At 33.9% G+C, this 17,407-nt stretch overlaps 1 protein-coding gene across 3 annotated transcripts in view; it reads right to left on the bottom strand.

The window, feature by feature from the left end:
* Positions 1-17,407, bottom strand: part of LOC140449445 (vasoactive intestinal polypeptide receptor 2-like) — a 482,093-nt gene that overhangs the window by 63,984 nt on the left and 400,702 nt on the right. For all 3 annotated transcript variants that reach the window (XM_072542619.1, XM_072542618.1, XM_072542620.1), the window contains one exon: positions 1,671-1,817. In XM_072542619.1, coding sequence (XP_072398720.1) covers positions 1,671-1,809 — 139 coding nt within the window. In that variant the 5' untranslated portion in view covers positions 1,810-1,817. The remainder of the gene's footprint in view (positions 1-1,670; positions 1,818-17,407) is intronic.

Here is a 17,407-nt window from a genome sequence, read left to right as displayed (position 1 = left end):
TTGTTTGATATATTATATATGTATGTACTTCATTTTTTCATGAAAACGCCTGCACATCGGATTAACCGGCCATTTGGTCAACCGGCCAGACTCCGGTCCTGAGGGGGCCGGTTAAGAGAGAGTCTACATATATAACAAAGATTGTTCTTTATAATATATTTCTAATACAACATCGCAAAAATTTTCCAATATACGTGAGAGACAATTTTTGAAAGGTCATAAATTTTACACGGAGGTTTACGAATAAAAAATTAATGGAATGTCTGAACTTACGATGACAAGGCTATAAAGGTGATGAAAGAGTCGGCTGAAGTTTATGCCACCCAAGTGATGCTAAATTTTTGAATAATGCCGTGCTTAAAAATTTATTTTAAACGTTTTCCCGATAAAGTCGGCGTTCATAAATCAGTATATAGACGAGATAATTTATGCCGATGCTTAGGTATGTTAATGTACTATGAAGCGAATGTTTATACGTGAATTGTAAATATGTTAAAGTTTGTTTGGCATTGGGAGAAAGTAATGGAATCATTGTTAAGTGCTCGTTGCTTAGCCTGCCTATTTATATTGTTCTGAAGCTATTTTCTTGTGGCATTTTAAATTAATTACTATTTAAATGGGAATAAGCCACAATTAAAGGTTAAAATACGTTTATTGACGTTTCAATTTCCACTTCGGAAATCGTTCTCAAAATACAAACATTAGTAAATTAAACAAATTTTGTTTTTTGTTACTTAGTGAAAAATTCTTCTAATAATTTAATTTTATCTGACTCATCTATATTGACAATTCAGACATACCTTATACATTTTAAAGTAGACGACTTTAAAATGATATTGCCAATATTGTTGAGTTGCGTTCTTGGGACGACTTTACTTATAAGATAGTTCATTCGATTACATGAAATCAACTTTAACTTGAGAATATCCGTCAGAAAAGATCATAACATGTAATTCGTCTTTAAAAAGACAAATACATGCCATGATGACAGTAAAATTCTCCTGTTAGTGATTCCATAGTAAATTATGAGGAAAAAACCAGGAAAAAACATAATACTATCCCGACATGGTAAGTATTTGATCGTGCATTTAGTTTACCTTCAATAAACACCAAATTCCGATTTTATATGTTTGTTATTTAAAAAACATAAATGATATATTCTCTATATGTTACTGACTTACCAATACTGGTATTTTCCGTTTAATAACTTCCTCTTTCAATATGACGAAAGTGTAGAGCATGTCCTATGTGAATGCCCAGAGTTATTGTTAATACGAGAGTACGCGTTCGGCGCGAGTCCTAGCCCACACCTGCCCACATAAGAGAGATGTCTCCTGGTGACTTGTCCACCTTCCTAGAATTGGCAGGATGGACAATGAGCTAAGGGTGACAGCTCCCTGGGAGGATGCACAATGGGTCAATTGTGGCCTAAGTGCTGTGAAACTTAACTCGTCTTCCCTACTCTACAGATACAGATACATATACTCATTATAGAGATTATTTACCTAAGTGTGCCGTGAACGAACGAGTTTTTAAGTTAGTGTATCTCAAGCTAAAAAAGGTTGGGAACCGCTGGTTTAAAACTTTTCTGAATCTTACAAGAATGTTTTACTTATTTAATTGATTTAAAAAACGTTTTTACTTGTTTAAAGTATTATATTTTTACTTACTTTGAGATGTTCTGTTATAAAACGCTGCCTGGTGTTTATTCTTCACATCGAGACCATATAAAATCGTGCAATTTTGCTCAGCGAGATATAATTCCCTATCCTGTTTATCCAATATTATTTGTATGTGGCGATTTGGCATGGCTTATCCTGTAACAATAAAAAATGTGTTTGTAGCGTGTTTCTCCATAAAATCGTGGTTACGTACAAGAGTTTCATGCATAAATTTTATTTTATCATAAATATGGGTATAAGATAGAATCTGTTTTTTTTTTTAAATAAATGGAAAATGACACGATTATCCAATTATGCAATTGTATTTGAATTTAAAATGTATGACTTTATTATTGGAGAATAATAATAAGCAAAACAATTACCCTCTTTGTGACACTTACCCCTCCAGGTAAACGACAGTTGTTTTGAGTAGTATGGACCTCTATAACAAAAACCTATATGTTTCCTGCAGCCAATTTTTTGGACTTTAATTTAGTTTAGATCTTTTTGTAATCTGTATGTAATCTTTGCATATATTAGGAATATGTTCTTTGTTAATAAATTTAATATTTAATTAAACATGTAAATTGTTTAAACAATTTTTGGAAATTTTTTTCCTATATTTTTTGGATAATTTTTTTTGAAAAACATCGGAATGGATGTTTATGAATGTACACTTGAATGTACAATAATTTATAAATAATTGATAATTGTTGTGTTTTGTGTAAAAATTTAATGATTTTGTAACTTCAGTTTTTCATTTATCTAATAGGATGTTTGGCAAGAAATAAAGCCTAATTTATTTGAGATTTTTTATGTTCAAAGCAATACATAAACCAATATTATTTTTAGAAATAATTAAATAGGATAAGTATATATTAATCATATTTATGGGTGGAACAAAAGTGGCACAAGCTTAGAAAACGTTAAAGCAGTTTAGGAAAAATGAGAAAAATGAAGACAACATTTCTCTCATAAAGTTAAATGAATGGGAAGAATATTATACGAAACTGCTGAAAGAGGATAGAGTAGAGTACAGATGGGAAAAGATAAGGGAATTAATAGACAACAGAGACGAAAGACAGGAAATCCCTATAATAACATTATCTGAATTGACGGAAACACTAAAAGAGGTTAAAAACGGAAAAGCTGCAGGGCCTGGAGACATTCCCATAGAGCTGGTTAAATATGGGATGACTGCACCTTTAGAATTAATAGTAGACCTTTTCAATAAATGTATGTGTGGAGACCAGGAAATTCCTAAAGATTGGAATAAATCTTATATAAGCTCCATATATAAGAGAGGGAATAAAAGAGACTGTTCCAATTATAGAGGCATTAGTGTGACGAGCTCTGTGGGCCGGTTGTACGGCAGAATATTAAAGAAGAGGGTTGAAAGACAGATACAAGATATTGAAGAACAAAGCGGCTTTCGTACCGGGAGATCCTGCCTTGATGATATATTTATCCTACGACAAATAATTGAAAAGCGTGTCGAAAGAAGTAGAGAGACCCATTTGGTATTTATAGACCTTGAGAAAGCATATGATAGTGTCCCGTTAAAGAAAATGTTTGAGGTCCTCGAAAGGTCCGGATTGGATTCGACGTATATCCGAGCGATATATAAATTGTACGAAAATGCAGTTAGTTGTGTAAAAATTGGAACCAGAACCTCAAATGAATTTAAAGTCACTAAAGGCCTAAAGCAAGGATGCTGTTTGTCACCGACACTCTTTAAAATATACGTCCAAGAAGCATTGAGGAATTGGAGAAATAAATGTAGATTTATGGGCATCGAAGTGGGACAAGAAACTCTGTATACATTGTTGTTTGCAGATGATCAGGTGGTGGTTGCAACCGGTGAGGAAGATATAAATTATATGAATCGAAAATTATTTGAGGAATATGCCAAATGGGGGCTTACTGTAAACATAAGCAAAACAGAATATTTAAAAATTGGAGGAAATACCACAGATCTGAGGCTTGAAAACGCAGTTATAAAAGGCTGCAACCAGTATAAATGTCTAGGAAGCATCATATCAGCAGATGGCAGAGTTAAGATAGATGTACAAAACCGAATAACCTAAGGGAAAAAATGTATCCGAATACTGAATTCATTACTGTTGTTTAATAAAATAAAGATGCATACCAAACTTCGCGTATACAGACCAATTGTAGAACCAATTACCACATATGGTGCCGAATGTTGGACGATGACAAAGAATGAACGAGATAAAGTAGACGTTGTGGAAATGGATTATCTTAGAAGGTCATGTCGAGTATCGAGAATGGAAAGAATCAGGAATGAGGAAATACGAAACCGTACAGGAATTAGAGATACTCTTTCAGATAGAATACAAGGAAGGCAATTACAATGGTATGGTCACGTGATGAGAATGGAGGAGGAGCGGTGGCCAAAGAAAGCCTTAATGTATGTTCTGCCAGAAAGAAGGAAAAGAGGAAGACCACCAAATTCCTGGAGAAGATTTGACCCACTACTTTGAAATTTTGAGCATGTTTTAAGCACCTTAAGTCCCAACATTCCATGCAGTATGAAGGTTCTAAGTTTATTTTTAAAATAGTGATTAACATTTATATAACACCGAAATTTCTCACTTATTTTGCAACTTTCTACGCAACAAATAAGGATCAAAACATTAAAAAGACGCTTCTGCTCGTGACGTGCTGATGTTCTCTTAATTACTTCGGTCACAGTTTCCATACCCAGGTCCTGGTGGAGGTTGCTGTTATGGATATACCAAGGGGCATCAACAATGTTCCTCAGTGCTTTGTTTTGAAATCTCTGGATGATATGTAGATTACTAGCTTTGGTACAGCCCCAGAGTTGGCACCCATATACCCATACTGGCCGCAGTACTTGCTTGTAAATGGATAATAATTTATTATGAATGGATACTGTTGAATTTTTTCCAATCAGCCAATACAATTTCTTATATCTAATATCAAGCGCCCCTCTTTTCTTTTTGACATGGACTTTCCAGCGAAGCCTAGCGTCTAGGGCGATGTCCAAGTATTTTGCTGATGTTGCATAAAAAGCTTGGGTATCATTTATTCTAACTGGGAAATTTTCTAATTTTTTATTTGTAAAGTTAATGTGTGCAGATTTAGTCTTATTTCATTTTATTCGTCATTTTCTGGTCCAAGTATGTATTATATTTACTGAGAAATGCAACTTATCAGTCGCTTCTTTACTAGTGTCTGCTATCACTAATATGGCTGTATCATCTGCGAAGTTGGCAACAGTGTTTTGTTCTAGCTCTGGAATGTCACACGTATATAATAGGTTCAGGACCGGACCTAATGCATTCCCTTGTGGCACGCCAACTTTGATTTCCCTTAAATCGTTGTATATATTTTTTTTGTTTTACTCTGAAATATCTATTCACAATGTATGATTTCTGAATGTAAGATTTCTGAATACTGTTTAGGCATGAACGTTCTTAGTTTATAGTTTAAAACCTCATGCCAGACTTTATCAAACGCCTGTGCTACGTCCAAGAAGATTGTAGAGCAGACTTATTTCTCGGTTTGGAATGGTTCTTCTCATCTCAGTTCTTCACCGTCATTGTCTTTGGGTTTAAACGTGCTTTCTAAATGATCTGCAAATCGTTCTGCTTCCTGTTCGTTACTTCTAGCCCAGTTGCTGTGTTCCAATGTGATACGAGGAGAATGATTAATTGGTCTCTTCATTCTTTTTGTTGCCTTCCATAACGAATAATCTGTGTTCTGGTCAGCTGTTAAATAACTTAAAAAGAAATCAATTGTAGAATTTTTCATATTCTGTATCTGCCATTTTTTCCTTAACTTTCTTTTTTCTACTATGAGTTCTCTGATTTCTTTTGGATAGTTGTTCCCTTTTGTTCTAGAAGTTATTGTGGAAGTATTTTTCCAAGCTAGCTGTTGGATATTTTTTATCTTCTTCTTCAAGTGCCATCTTCGCGGCGGAGGTCGGCAATCATCATAGCTATTCGGACTTTTGAGACGGCTGCTCTGAAAAGTTCATTTGATGTACATCCGTACCACTCTCTCAGGTTGCGCAGCCATGACATTCTACGCCTCCCTATGCTTCTCTTTCCTTGGATCCTTGGAATATTTTTTATAAAAACTTTTAATTCGTCTCTTTAAGTTGCCTCGTGTTTCTCAATGGCACAGCAAGATTAATTTTGTGTTCAAGGTTTACTTTGAAGTCATGCCAGTCAGTTTTTTGATTAGTCAATATTGGTTTTTATATGACTTATAAGTTTCTTACTCTCAATTTGTCTTGTGAAAATAGTGAAAATTGGCCGTTTTTTGACCTTCATTTATTAATAACTAATTAAGTCCAAAAATCGAATGCAGGAAATATATAGGTTCTTGTTGTAGGTACTTGCATATGAACAACTAATTGGAGATGTTAAAACAAAGGAGAGAAAGACCATTTGAAGGATTGTACATTCTAATAAATAAAGTTCTCACAGAGAAAAAGATAGCTAACAGCTGGAACGAAGCAGTGACACTGTTACAATTTTAAAAAGGGATTAGAAAAGAATTAAAAAGTAACTACATACCCACAACCTTATTGAACTTTATGTATAAACTACCAACTAAAATTTTAACAACGAAGTTAAATTTAAAATTAGACAACTACCAATAACAACAGCAAGCTGGATTTAGAAATGGATTCACTACAAGTCATTTCCTTTTAAATATGAAACTATTAATCGAAAAGCAAATAAATATTAGATATTCTTGTGTTACAGCCAGTAGGATACCACGGCCTTAAATTTCTTACTCAATATTACAAAGTAAGCATCTGAACTATAATTGCTTTCATTATATTTATTTCACCGCAAAAAAGGTCGAGTTTTCGATAATGTCTTTTAAGTTTTCACCTCATAAATCTGTCAAATTTAGATTGCCTTAGAACCTTGTAATAAGTAAAGATTATTTATATATCACTATAATTTTATGGTTATGAAGCAATAATTTAAACTACACACCTGTATTTTTTATCATTCTATTCTCACTAAAGGGATGTAATAGTCGATCATAAAATGAAAGAGGAATTATTATAAATGACTGGCATGTGACATACTTCCTCATTGGTTTTCTCCTTCAGTTTGAAGCTTACTCAACTTCCGTTTCGTTACTATAACTACCCATATATCACATACGCAGGTAATATAACAATATTATCGTAATGTTCCAAGAACCGTATATGGAGCATACAGATTTAAACGGGAACGAAAAAATGTCGTTAGAGACAGTGAACGTTTTAAATCTATTTATTTCTTTTGGATCTAAATTTTTATGAAATTTAATTAGTAATTCCATTATTGGCTACTGTAAATCTTTTTAAAGTAAATACTTGAAATGCATGTATTAGCAAATATATATCAAACACGATTAAATGCAAATTAGAAATAAATTCATCAAAGCTGCTTTGAACTATTTAATCTAGAATCAACCCTTAAACAACCGAACGAATTATCTGGTACAACAAGTCCGGAAAATCGGTTGCATATGACCTCTGGCGTTTAAAGCGTTGGTTTTATCATAAATTAATGACTGTTTGCATATAGTGCAAATGTAAATGTTATTAGGATTCTAAAAATATATTCCACAAAATTACGGAATGCTAATTGCAAATTATATTACATTTTTGATGAAATTAGATTTGTTCGCCCAACATTGTCATAATAATAATTGTTCGTGCCATATTTTACAGTTTATAGATTTTGGAATAATATTATGCAAAACTTGAGCCATATTATTACATAAACAACTACTACTACTACTAAGGATTTCCACAGTTTTCACTGTCTTCCTTCACTCAACCGTTTTCTCCAATTTTCCCTGTCATTCCAGTCTCCATCTCGCAGGGTTCTTTTCTCCATAGCCTCGTCGATTTCATCTCTAAATGACCTTCGGGGTCTTCCTCTCTTTCTTCTTCCAATCGGGCTCCATTCTGTGATTTTATTTATCCAGCGTCCTCTGTCCGCTCTTTTGACGTGGCCGTACCAGGATAGTCTCTTCTCCTCTATATAGTCGATTATGTCTGATTGCACTCCCATTCTCCGCTTAATCTCTGCGTTTTCAATTCTGTCTCTTTTTGTAAGTCTACAGCTTCTCCTCAGGAACTCCATTTCTACTGCTCTTATTCTACCTCTATTTCTCTTGTTTATTGTCCAGTTTTCGGACCCATATGTCAGGATACTTCTTGTCAGGGTATTATATATTCTCTTTTTTGTCTTTATCGTAATGTTCTTATCCCACAACACTGAGTTTAGTTGTCTTATACAGTTTCTTGTTTGTCTCAGTCTGTTGTTTATATCTTCTTCTGTTGTTCCCTGGTTCGATATTATGGTTCCTAAATACTTGAATTTATCTGTCCCATTTATTTGTCTTCCCTCGTCTATCTCTAGGTTTCTCATATCCTTGTTTTCTGTTGTTAGGTATTCGGTTTTCTCTAAGTTTATTTCCATTCCATCTTGTGCGATGACTACTTGATAGTCGGCAAAACTTAAGGTGTATAGGTATTCGTCTCTTACTGGTATGCCCATTCCTTCGCACTTTCTCCTCCATGGTTTGAGTGTCTTTTCCAAGAATATTTTAAACAGAGTAGGGGACGTAGCACAGCCTTGTAGAAGTCCTTTTGTCGTTTTAAATGGATTGTAGGCTTTATTTCCACATTTAATAGCTACTTTGTTTTCTTTGTATAGTGCTTTAACCGCTTTTATTAGTGTTTGTCGGATTCCGAGATCATTCATTGTTTCCCATAATTTGACTCTAGGTATTGAGTCATATGCTTTCTTTAGATCAACAAAGGCCAGATGGACCGGTCTACCTTTTGCCATTTTCTTCTCTATCAGTTGTTCTAATGTGTACGTATGATCTAGGCATGATTTTCCTACTGTGAACCCTGCTTGGTCTTCTCCAATTTTTCCTATTATTTCAGTTTCTAGTTTTTCTTTAATTATTTTCCCGTAAAGTCTATACAATATTATACTAATTCCTCTATAGTTTTCACATTTTTTCCTGTTTCCTTTCTTATGTATGGATGTGATGTATGCTTGTGTCCATTCCGCAGGTATTTCTTCTCCATTTAGTCCTCTTTCGAACATTCTATGTAGCATGCGGAATAACTTTTCCGTTCCGTTTTTAATTAGTTCGTTTGGTATTCCTCCGGGTCCTTTGGCTTTTTTGTTCTTCAATGTCTTGATTGCTCTCTTAACTTCTGCCAGGATTATTTCTATCTGGTCGTATGCCCCATTTCCTGCATGTTCTATATTCTCTTCCTGAAATTGGGGACGGTTTTCTGTAAGTAGTTCTACGTAGTATTCTTGCCACTCGTTTTCACTAATTTTGCCGATCTGGGTTTTCTCTGTCTTATTTCGTTGAAGTGCTTTTAATATTCGCCATAATTCTGAATTTCTCGTTCCTCCGATATGTCGTTCTATCTCTGTGCATGCTTGTTCCCATCGTTCGTTCTTTTCATTTGTTACTCTTTTCTTTACCTCTCTGTTTTTCGCTCTATATAGGTCTAAGTCTTCCTGTTTTTTGGTGTTTAGGTATTTTATGTGTAGTTTTTTCTTTTTTTTTATGCATTTCAATGTGTCTTCCCTTAATCAGGCAGGTTTTTATGTGTTCATGCATTTCATCTAACGTGTCATATCTGAATTCTTCTAGTTTTTGGTCTAGTCTTCTTTTGTATAAATCTTTTATTGATTCTTCCTGCAATAGATGTAATTTGAGCCTCTTTTCGTTTATTGTCGTTCCCGTTGTAACAATCGATGTATGTTTTTGTTTTGTCCAGATATAGGGGAATTCCATCCATGCCACCACAAGTTTGTGATCTGTTCCACACTCTGCCCCTCTTTTCACTCTGGTGTCTTTCACTTTGATGGAGCTTTTGTGGTTCATGATAATGTAGTCAATAATGGATCTTAGTTTTCTTGTCTCTTGAGTCCATGTGTACTTATGTATATTTTTGTGTTTGTAGAATCCGTTCATAATTTTCAAATCATTTACTTCACATAGTTCTACCAATCTTTCTCCGTTGTCGTTAATTGGGTCTTCTCCAAATGGACCAACTGTTCTGTCATTGTCTTTTCTTCCGACTCTTCCATTTAGATCCCCCACTATTATTATTTCTTGTTTAGGTTTTCTCTTATCCATTTGTTCTTGAAGTTGTTCGATAAATCGTTCTTTCTCATTGGCTGGACTGTCTTCCGTTGGACCGTATGTTGCTAGTATTATAATTTCTCTGCCATACATCTTGATTTTCAGTTTGGCAATTCTCTCGTTTATGGGTTCCCAATCGTCTATAGATTTTTCCCATTTCTTCTTTAGTAGAATTCCAACTCCAGCTTTTGCGCGGTCTTTCTTTTCTACTCCGCTCCAACAATGGATTAGTTCCCCTATTCTTTCCGTGCCGTTTCCTTTCTTTTTTGTTTCCGTTGTGACGAGGATATCGAGATTCATCTTTTCGAATTCTGATGTTACTTCACTGGCTTTTGTTCTCCAGCCCTGCACATTCCATGTGCCGATTCTTAGTTTTCTCTGTCTTTGTCTTCGGTTGAGCTAAAATAACAATAACAATAACAACTGTTTTAAAATAATTTGTTCATAGCTTCCGTCAATTAATTGACTTATATTTTTTACTACCTTCTTATTAATTTTCTAATTTTATTTCAATATATTCTTCACACATTGGCGCCGGCAGCGGAAATCAAGATGGTGTAATAGCATCCCCTGTCGGAAAGAATGTACATTGCTATTCATATATTTTATATTGGTTAACAGTATTCTTGCTGCCAGTTGTGTCCTCCGATCTTCTTAATGTCATCAGCCCATCTCATTTGTGGTCTTCCTCTGCTTCTCTTTCCTAACCATAGTCTCCATTGTTGTATTTCGTGGGTCCATCTTTTATCCTTCAGTTGGGCATTGTGTCCTGCGAAGCTCCATTTTAATTTGGCATTTGTTTGTTTTTTTTTTGTCTATAAGTCTCACCTCGAGCATTGATCTTTCCATCGCTCTTTGTGCCTTTAATATTTGATCCATATTAGACTTGGTGAGTATCCACGACTGTGAACCATACGTGAGTATAGGGAGGGTACTTCTTCTTCTTTAAGTGCCGTCTCCCGATCAGAGGTTAGATATCATCATCACTATCTTTACTCTATCTACTGCAGCTCTGAAGAGTTCTATAGAACTGCATTTACACCAGTCCCTTAAATTCTTCAACAATGAGACTCTCCCTCTTCCTATACTCCTTCCTCTTGTAGCATTTTTAAAATTCCTCAGTATGTATTGAAATCCCCTCGTATTGACTCCTGTAATGAAGCTTAATTTTTTCTATAACCAACTGATCCATCCACTGCAACAAACTCGTTACGTTTGGTGGCAAAAGCATTGCTCGAAATCTTTCATCTTCTCTTTCTAGCAGGTTTTCAGGGGGTGGGTGGGTGCATTATGAAGAAGTAACAGCACCTTGCCTTCTTTTCTAAATATTTTTTGATTTTTTTTTGACAGGTATGAACACTTGATCAAACCACTCTGTAAATAAAGTAGCAGTCATCCAAGCTTTTTTTGGTTTTTATAGACCACGGGAAGTTTTTTTAGATTCTTGAATGCCCTGGGACTTTTGGATTTTCCTATCATGAGTAAGAGTAATCTATGATTTCTGGTTGCGTTAGCACAATTCAGGGTAGTCGCGCGCTCTTTGCTTACGTTGTGACCAGGAGCACTTGATTCTCTTTTGGAAGCCAATGTAGTTTTTGGCAAGACTTTCCAGTTTAAGCCTGTTTCATCAGCATTGCATACAAACTCCGTGTCATAAGAATCTGATTCAACTTTAAAAGTTTCAATGAAGTTTTCAGCATCTTTAGGATCAGCTGAAAGCTTCTCTCCACTCAAGTCCAACTCCCGGATTCCGTGCCTGGCTTTAAAGTTTCGTAGCCACCCATTACATGCTTTAAATGAACCCACACTGTCCATTTTCTCGACAAAAAGCATAACTTTTTCACAAATAACAGGGCCTAAAAGAGGGTTCCCCAATGTTCGCTGCTGCAAGAACCACTTAAACACCACTTCTTCCAGTTCTTTATTTTCAGTTGTTTTCATACTCTTTCTCGATGAACTTCCGTCTTCATTCTCGAAGACTGATACAAAGTTTACAATAGAGAATTTATTTTTTTAATGTCAGATACTATTGACGTTCCAACTTTGTACACCTCGGCTAAACGTTTACGTGGCACATCTTTGTCCAACTGTTCGATAATTTTAATTTTATCGGCCAACGATAATACCACACGTTTCCTCTTAGAACTCATCATAGTAAACTAAACACAATAATCAAAACACTCAAAAACACGGACAAGTTAACACATCAATTCACTCGACTGCAGGGTAAAGAAGCACTAAACGACTGATTAGACTATGTAGCAGCATGGTACAATGAATACACAAGGTATGATACATAATGTTCCAAAATCGGTTCGCTTTCGCGCATGACGTAGTCAAGATCGCTTATTTCTGCAACATTTGAATGTAGTTGTATAGGAAAGACTTTTAATTTTAAGTTTTTTTATATAATTTGGCTAATTTAATTATAGTAATTATAAAGAGATGATTAAATTATGTTATTATAATATTTATCCTCTATAAAACATAGATATCCTTTATAAGACAAGTTTTAATTATCTTTTATTACACGTAGGTACAGGTTAATTAACTTATACTCCAAAGTTCGATATTTCAGATGTTTAAAAAGATACAGAAAAGTGGTAATGGAGGTACACAAAATTTGTACGTATATATACCTACTGAACTAAACACAAAATCAAAATAAATAATGACAAAGTCAACTTTATTTATATCGAATGAGCTAGCTGGCCATCGAATATGAGTGTAGTGAGGGCACACAATATTGCACAACATTTAAAATGACATTTTTGTAATATTCACACATAAAATTATCTTGGTATTGTTTATAATAATGATAACATTGTATATCTTAATAATGATAACATGATTTAGCAAAGAAAAATATGTTATTTTGGAAGATGATAAATTGATTTCCTCCGAAACAGTTCTTATTGCAAATTGCATAGCAGGCTGAGGCTAATTTCTTACTTAACAAATCGATAAGAAAAAACCATTTAAGGTTTCATGACTAATAATTAATAAAAATAAAGATTTAGACTTACGTCGTTGATCTAGAAGTAGTAAGAAGCTGCTCAACATACTTTTTGGACTCTCTGTGTTCGCCTCCTTGTACGCGTTTCTTTTGGTTGGTTAAAAGGGTAGCCGATGTTGATTTAGGCAAATAAAGACTAGGTACTGCCTCAGGTTTGAGTTTTAGACCCTTTTTAGAAACGTAATTTAAAAGTTCCTGTTGTAGATTTCTTTGGTAATCTTCAGTTTTAAAATGTGTATAACAAATTCTTGCAGTATTACAATTAAAATTATCCTATTTACAACAAGATATAATCCACAGTTTTCTGGTCACGCTATCTTTGGGAAATGTATGAAACCCAAAGATTTTATCTTCATTGTCACTATTGCAACAAGCAATTGCACAGCGTACTTTGAAAAAGGTACAAAACCAGATATACAATGGCAAATAAAAACTTTCAGTTTTACAAAAAAATACTATACAGTATAAATAAATAGTAACTAAACACCATTTGTATAAAGACACATATATAAGCATATATCTAAATTATTTTTCTATTATAAAATAGATGACTCAGTCAGTATTGAGATACTTTAAAATATATTTATTATCTCATAACTTGCAATTTGCAATAGTCACCATTGATAACAGATATTATTGTTGAACTTTTGTTTTTATACAAGCTTTCTGTCTTGCCGGTGTAAAGTCGTCTGAAGTCGATATTTATTGTGTTTTGCGTTTGAACTAATTTGTGTCTTATTTTCATATTATTATATTGTTTGATAAGTAAATTTTGCATATAATAATCGGTAGGTTATAGTAATGTGTATATTTTTTATTTTACTAAATTTCATTATAACTCATCTAAAATACCATATTGAATTCTAAAACAGATTTTTCTCTATTGTACTCTATTTTGTGTTTATTTTAGTAAAACTGCTTGGAAGTGAGTGACAGTGAATCAGAATAAGCAAATCTACTACTATTTACCTACTCACAGTATTTCCTCTGCAGAAAATTTTTAAATTTCAAGGGATTTGCATACAAAAATAGTACTTATATTATTAGTATTTGTATGAAAACAAAAATAAATATTTCGCCTGAATCTCTAGGAGAAGTAAAGGTTTTACGCTACTGAAAATATATTTTTTATTCAATTATAACCAAAACAAAACATTTAAAAAAAAATTAGATCACTTTTTAAGCATAATTTCAAAATTAATGTGTACGTTAAGCTGTAATAATGGGTTCGAGGTGGTTCAGGCGATCTTAACTACGTCACACTCCTGGGCCAGCTGTCAAATGTCATGCGCAATATCATACCTTGTGTATTCATTGTACCATGACTACAGACAGTGTGTTCGCAGTTAGAAGAGTCAACTACTGCGCGCGGTTCCTGCATACATATTTATTTCTCTCAGGACGTGACGCCTATACAAACTTGATATTTTCTTTTTCTCAATCTGATCCGGATAATTGGCGATCCGGATAATTTGAGTTCTACTGTAGCTCCTAACCTTCGGGTTATGTAACGGCATCGGAATATATTAATAGAATTTTTGGTGTTAATCACTTCCATTTGGCTTTACCGAAACACAACAGACAAATTTAATATCGAATGTCCCAAAATACCAGCATATCCTGAAGACGTGGTGCCAATTTTGGTAACAAAAATAGGCTATTTGCAAAGCCTCAACAAGTGGGTATCAGAAGATAAGCAAGAGTTTTACGTCAATATAATAAATTCCTGGAAGACCAAGAAATAAATCCAAAACCAAAGCATCTTAATAGAACTGAAAAATATGGTTTTTTTTCGATTTTGTTTTAAACTTTGTAAGAATCATGTTTTATTTCTATGTTTTATATTATATTATTTCTTTAATTTTGGTTAAATATATTTTTGTGGCTGTTTTTCACAACAAAATTACCATATTATATAAAAACCTAAAAAATTAAATTTGCTTTATAAAATGCATATTTCTGAAAGTAAATTTTTTTGAAAAATCTGTCAAATAAAGGAAATTTAAAATTCTAGATTGACCTGATTAATACATACCTTTAACCGAATCATACTAATGAAAAAAAGAATAAAAAGTAATAAAAATACCAAGAGGTTAAAAAATAAACCTAAAATAAAAAAAAAAAACTTCAAAATATCACTATGAAAATAGTCCATTTGAAAGCTAATCGATTCAATTGTATTCTTCAATAGACCCTCCACGTGATAGTGCTGTCACATCTATGTAATATAACGGTCTGATGAATTTAAGATGTGTGAGGCCATGATCTGGCCCATACACTGCGTGATTTTTCACAGTAGACATTTTATTGTGCAAAAATATGACGCGGACACCCTGTATATGAATAACACAGTCTTACTTTCTTTCTTTGCAATATACAACCTACCAAAAAGGAGAACATTTACATCGAAAATCCGAATCGTACATTCCCATTCCCTACTCAATTTTACCGGACAAAGGACTCCAACCTAAATTGAGGTTGCTCACAAAAATGCTCACTTTAAGAGAGCATCGTCCTGTTTATGAACCAAAGTGATTTATTCAATTTGGCGTCGCAGAGGCGAGTGTCAATTTGATAATAAAACAATTTGCCGGCAATTCTGTAAAGCTGATAAAGTTATAAACTCATTTACAGGAATAACCAAATGCAGCGGGATAAAGTAAGTGGAACACTCGCCGCAGTTGTAGGAAAAATATTAATTATGAGGAACGGAAGTTACATGCTTTAATAAAAAAGAGTTCGTGTTAAAGTAAAGCTGTTTTTTTTCATATACTTTAACATGAAATCTGGAAATGTTAGTATATATAGAGAAACTTTTCTAAGGTATTAGGTATCAATATTTTTAGAAGACGGTGTTCGAGTAATTCGTGTCAGTTCTACTCTTCAAAAATCATGAAAAAGATGAAAAACTATTACACTGAGTAGCTAAAAATATATAAAATGAAAGAATGTAAGTCACTATGGTTGGGTTAAGATATTAAAAAATATAATATACTGTATAAAAAAATACTATGTAATACTACTATAACCGATTGTTGCATTCTGCACATGCGATGATCTCAATATAACAACTGGGGTCATCAGAAGGGGAAGTAAAGATATTATGTTCAATCTAGAACTCGCTGGTTTCTCCCTTTCGCAGTGGCCGAATGGCCACTACAATATTCGAAACAAATAAGCAGTAAAGGCGAAAGAAAATAACGTATGAATTGTAACACTGTCCCTCTACCTGAACAGACATAATCATGACGAAAATGCGAAAATGTAAAACGAAGAAACTATATCATTCCATAAGCTTTATCAATAAAAGATAATTATGATAATTTGAACACCAATAAGCAACTTATCTCTTAGGTTGAGACTCAGCTCCCTCTCAGTAAAAGGCGGTGAATAAGCTAAGAGTAGGACAATTAGAACAAATCAGAATTACGATGAATAAAGAAATAAAGAGAATAGATAAAATACGAACATTATACTATTCAATAAACAAGGCTTTAAAAAGAAAAATCGTGCGACTCCTAAGAATTCTTTGTACTTTAAAGAATTCGTACAATGTTAAAAGAAAATGTCTTAATTATCCAAACGTTAAAACAGTTATTTTAATATAACGTGGCGCAAATACACAAACAAATACAGCTACGTAAGCACAAATATATCCCATAATCTATGACAATAAAAAGAAATCTCGAACAGGTAGCACAATGATGGATGGGATTCTCAACATTATAACATGCGCAACAACTAAGTCCGAAATAATGTCTAAAATTAGACGTACCTTGGGGCACACGTACGCATTAATGAACACACATCAGAAGAGTTCGAAGTTAAAAGAGGAGTGCGACAGGGGTGTGTATTGTCACCACTACTATTCAATGCATACTCTGAAGAAATTATGAAAAGAGCTCTTGAGGGAGAAACAGCAGGAATCAAGGTCAATGGAACACCAATTAACAACATTAGATATGCGGACGATACTATTATAATAACAGACAACCTTCAAGACCTCCAAAAGCTAATGAACAAGATAGTTGAGTATGGAGAAGAATATGGATTATCAATAAACACCAAGAAAACCAAATTTATGAGGGTATCAAAAACCCAAAATAATGGTGAAAGCCTGACAATTAACGGTAGAGCTTTAGAACAAGTTGAAAACTACCACTATCTTGGCACAATAATTAATCACACAAACGATTACTTCAAAGAAATCAAAGTTCGAATAGAGAAAGCACGTACAAACTTCAATAAAATGAGAAAGGTACTTTTTGCAAGAGAACTAAAATTGGACTTGAGAGTTAGGCTGACAAGGTGTTATATTTTCTCGACTCTGCTTTATGGGATAAAAGCATGGACACTTAACGCGTCGACTGCTAAAAAGTTGGAAGCATTTGAAATGTGGGTGTATAGAACAATCCTGAAGATATCATGGACCGAGCATGTAACAAACAACGAAGTCATGAGAAGAATCAAAAAAAGAATGGAAGTATTGGAAACCATCAAGACACGAAAGCTGCAATACCTGGGGCATGTTATGCGTAATGAGAGA

This window comes from Diabrotica undecimpunctata, chromosome 9 (genome assembly GCF_040954645.1).
Source record: "Diabrotica undecimpunctata isolate CICGRU chromosome 9, icDiaUnde3, whole genome shotgun sequence".
In the NCBI taxonomy this organism is placed as follows: domain Eukaryota; kingdom Metazoa; phylum Arthropoda; class Insecta; order Coleoptera; family Chrysomelidae; genus Diabrotica; species Diabrotica undecimpunctata.
The sequence above is the reverse complement of the archived record's forward strand: the minus strand, read 5'-3'. Positions and strand labels throughout refer to the sequence as shown.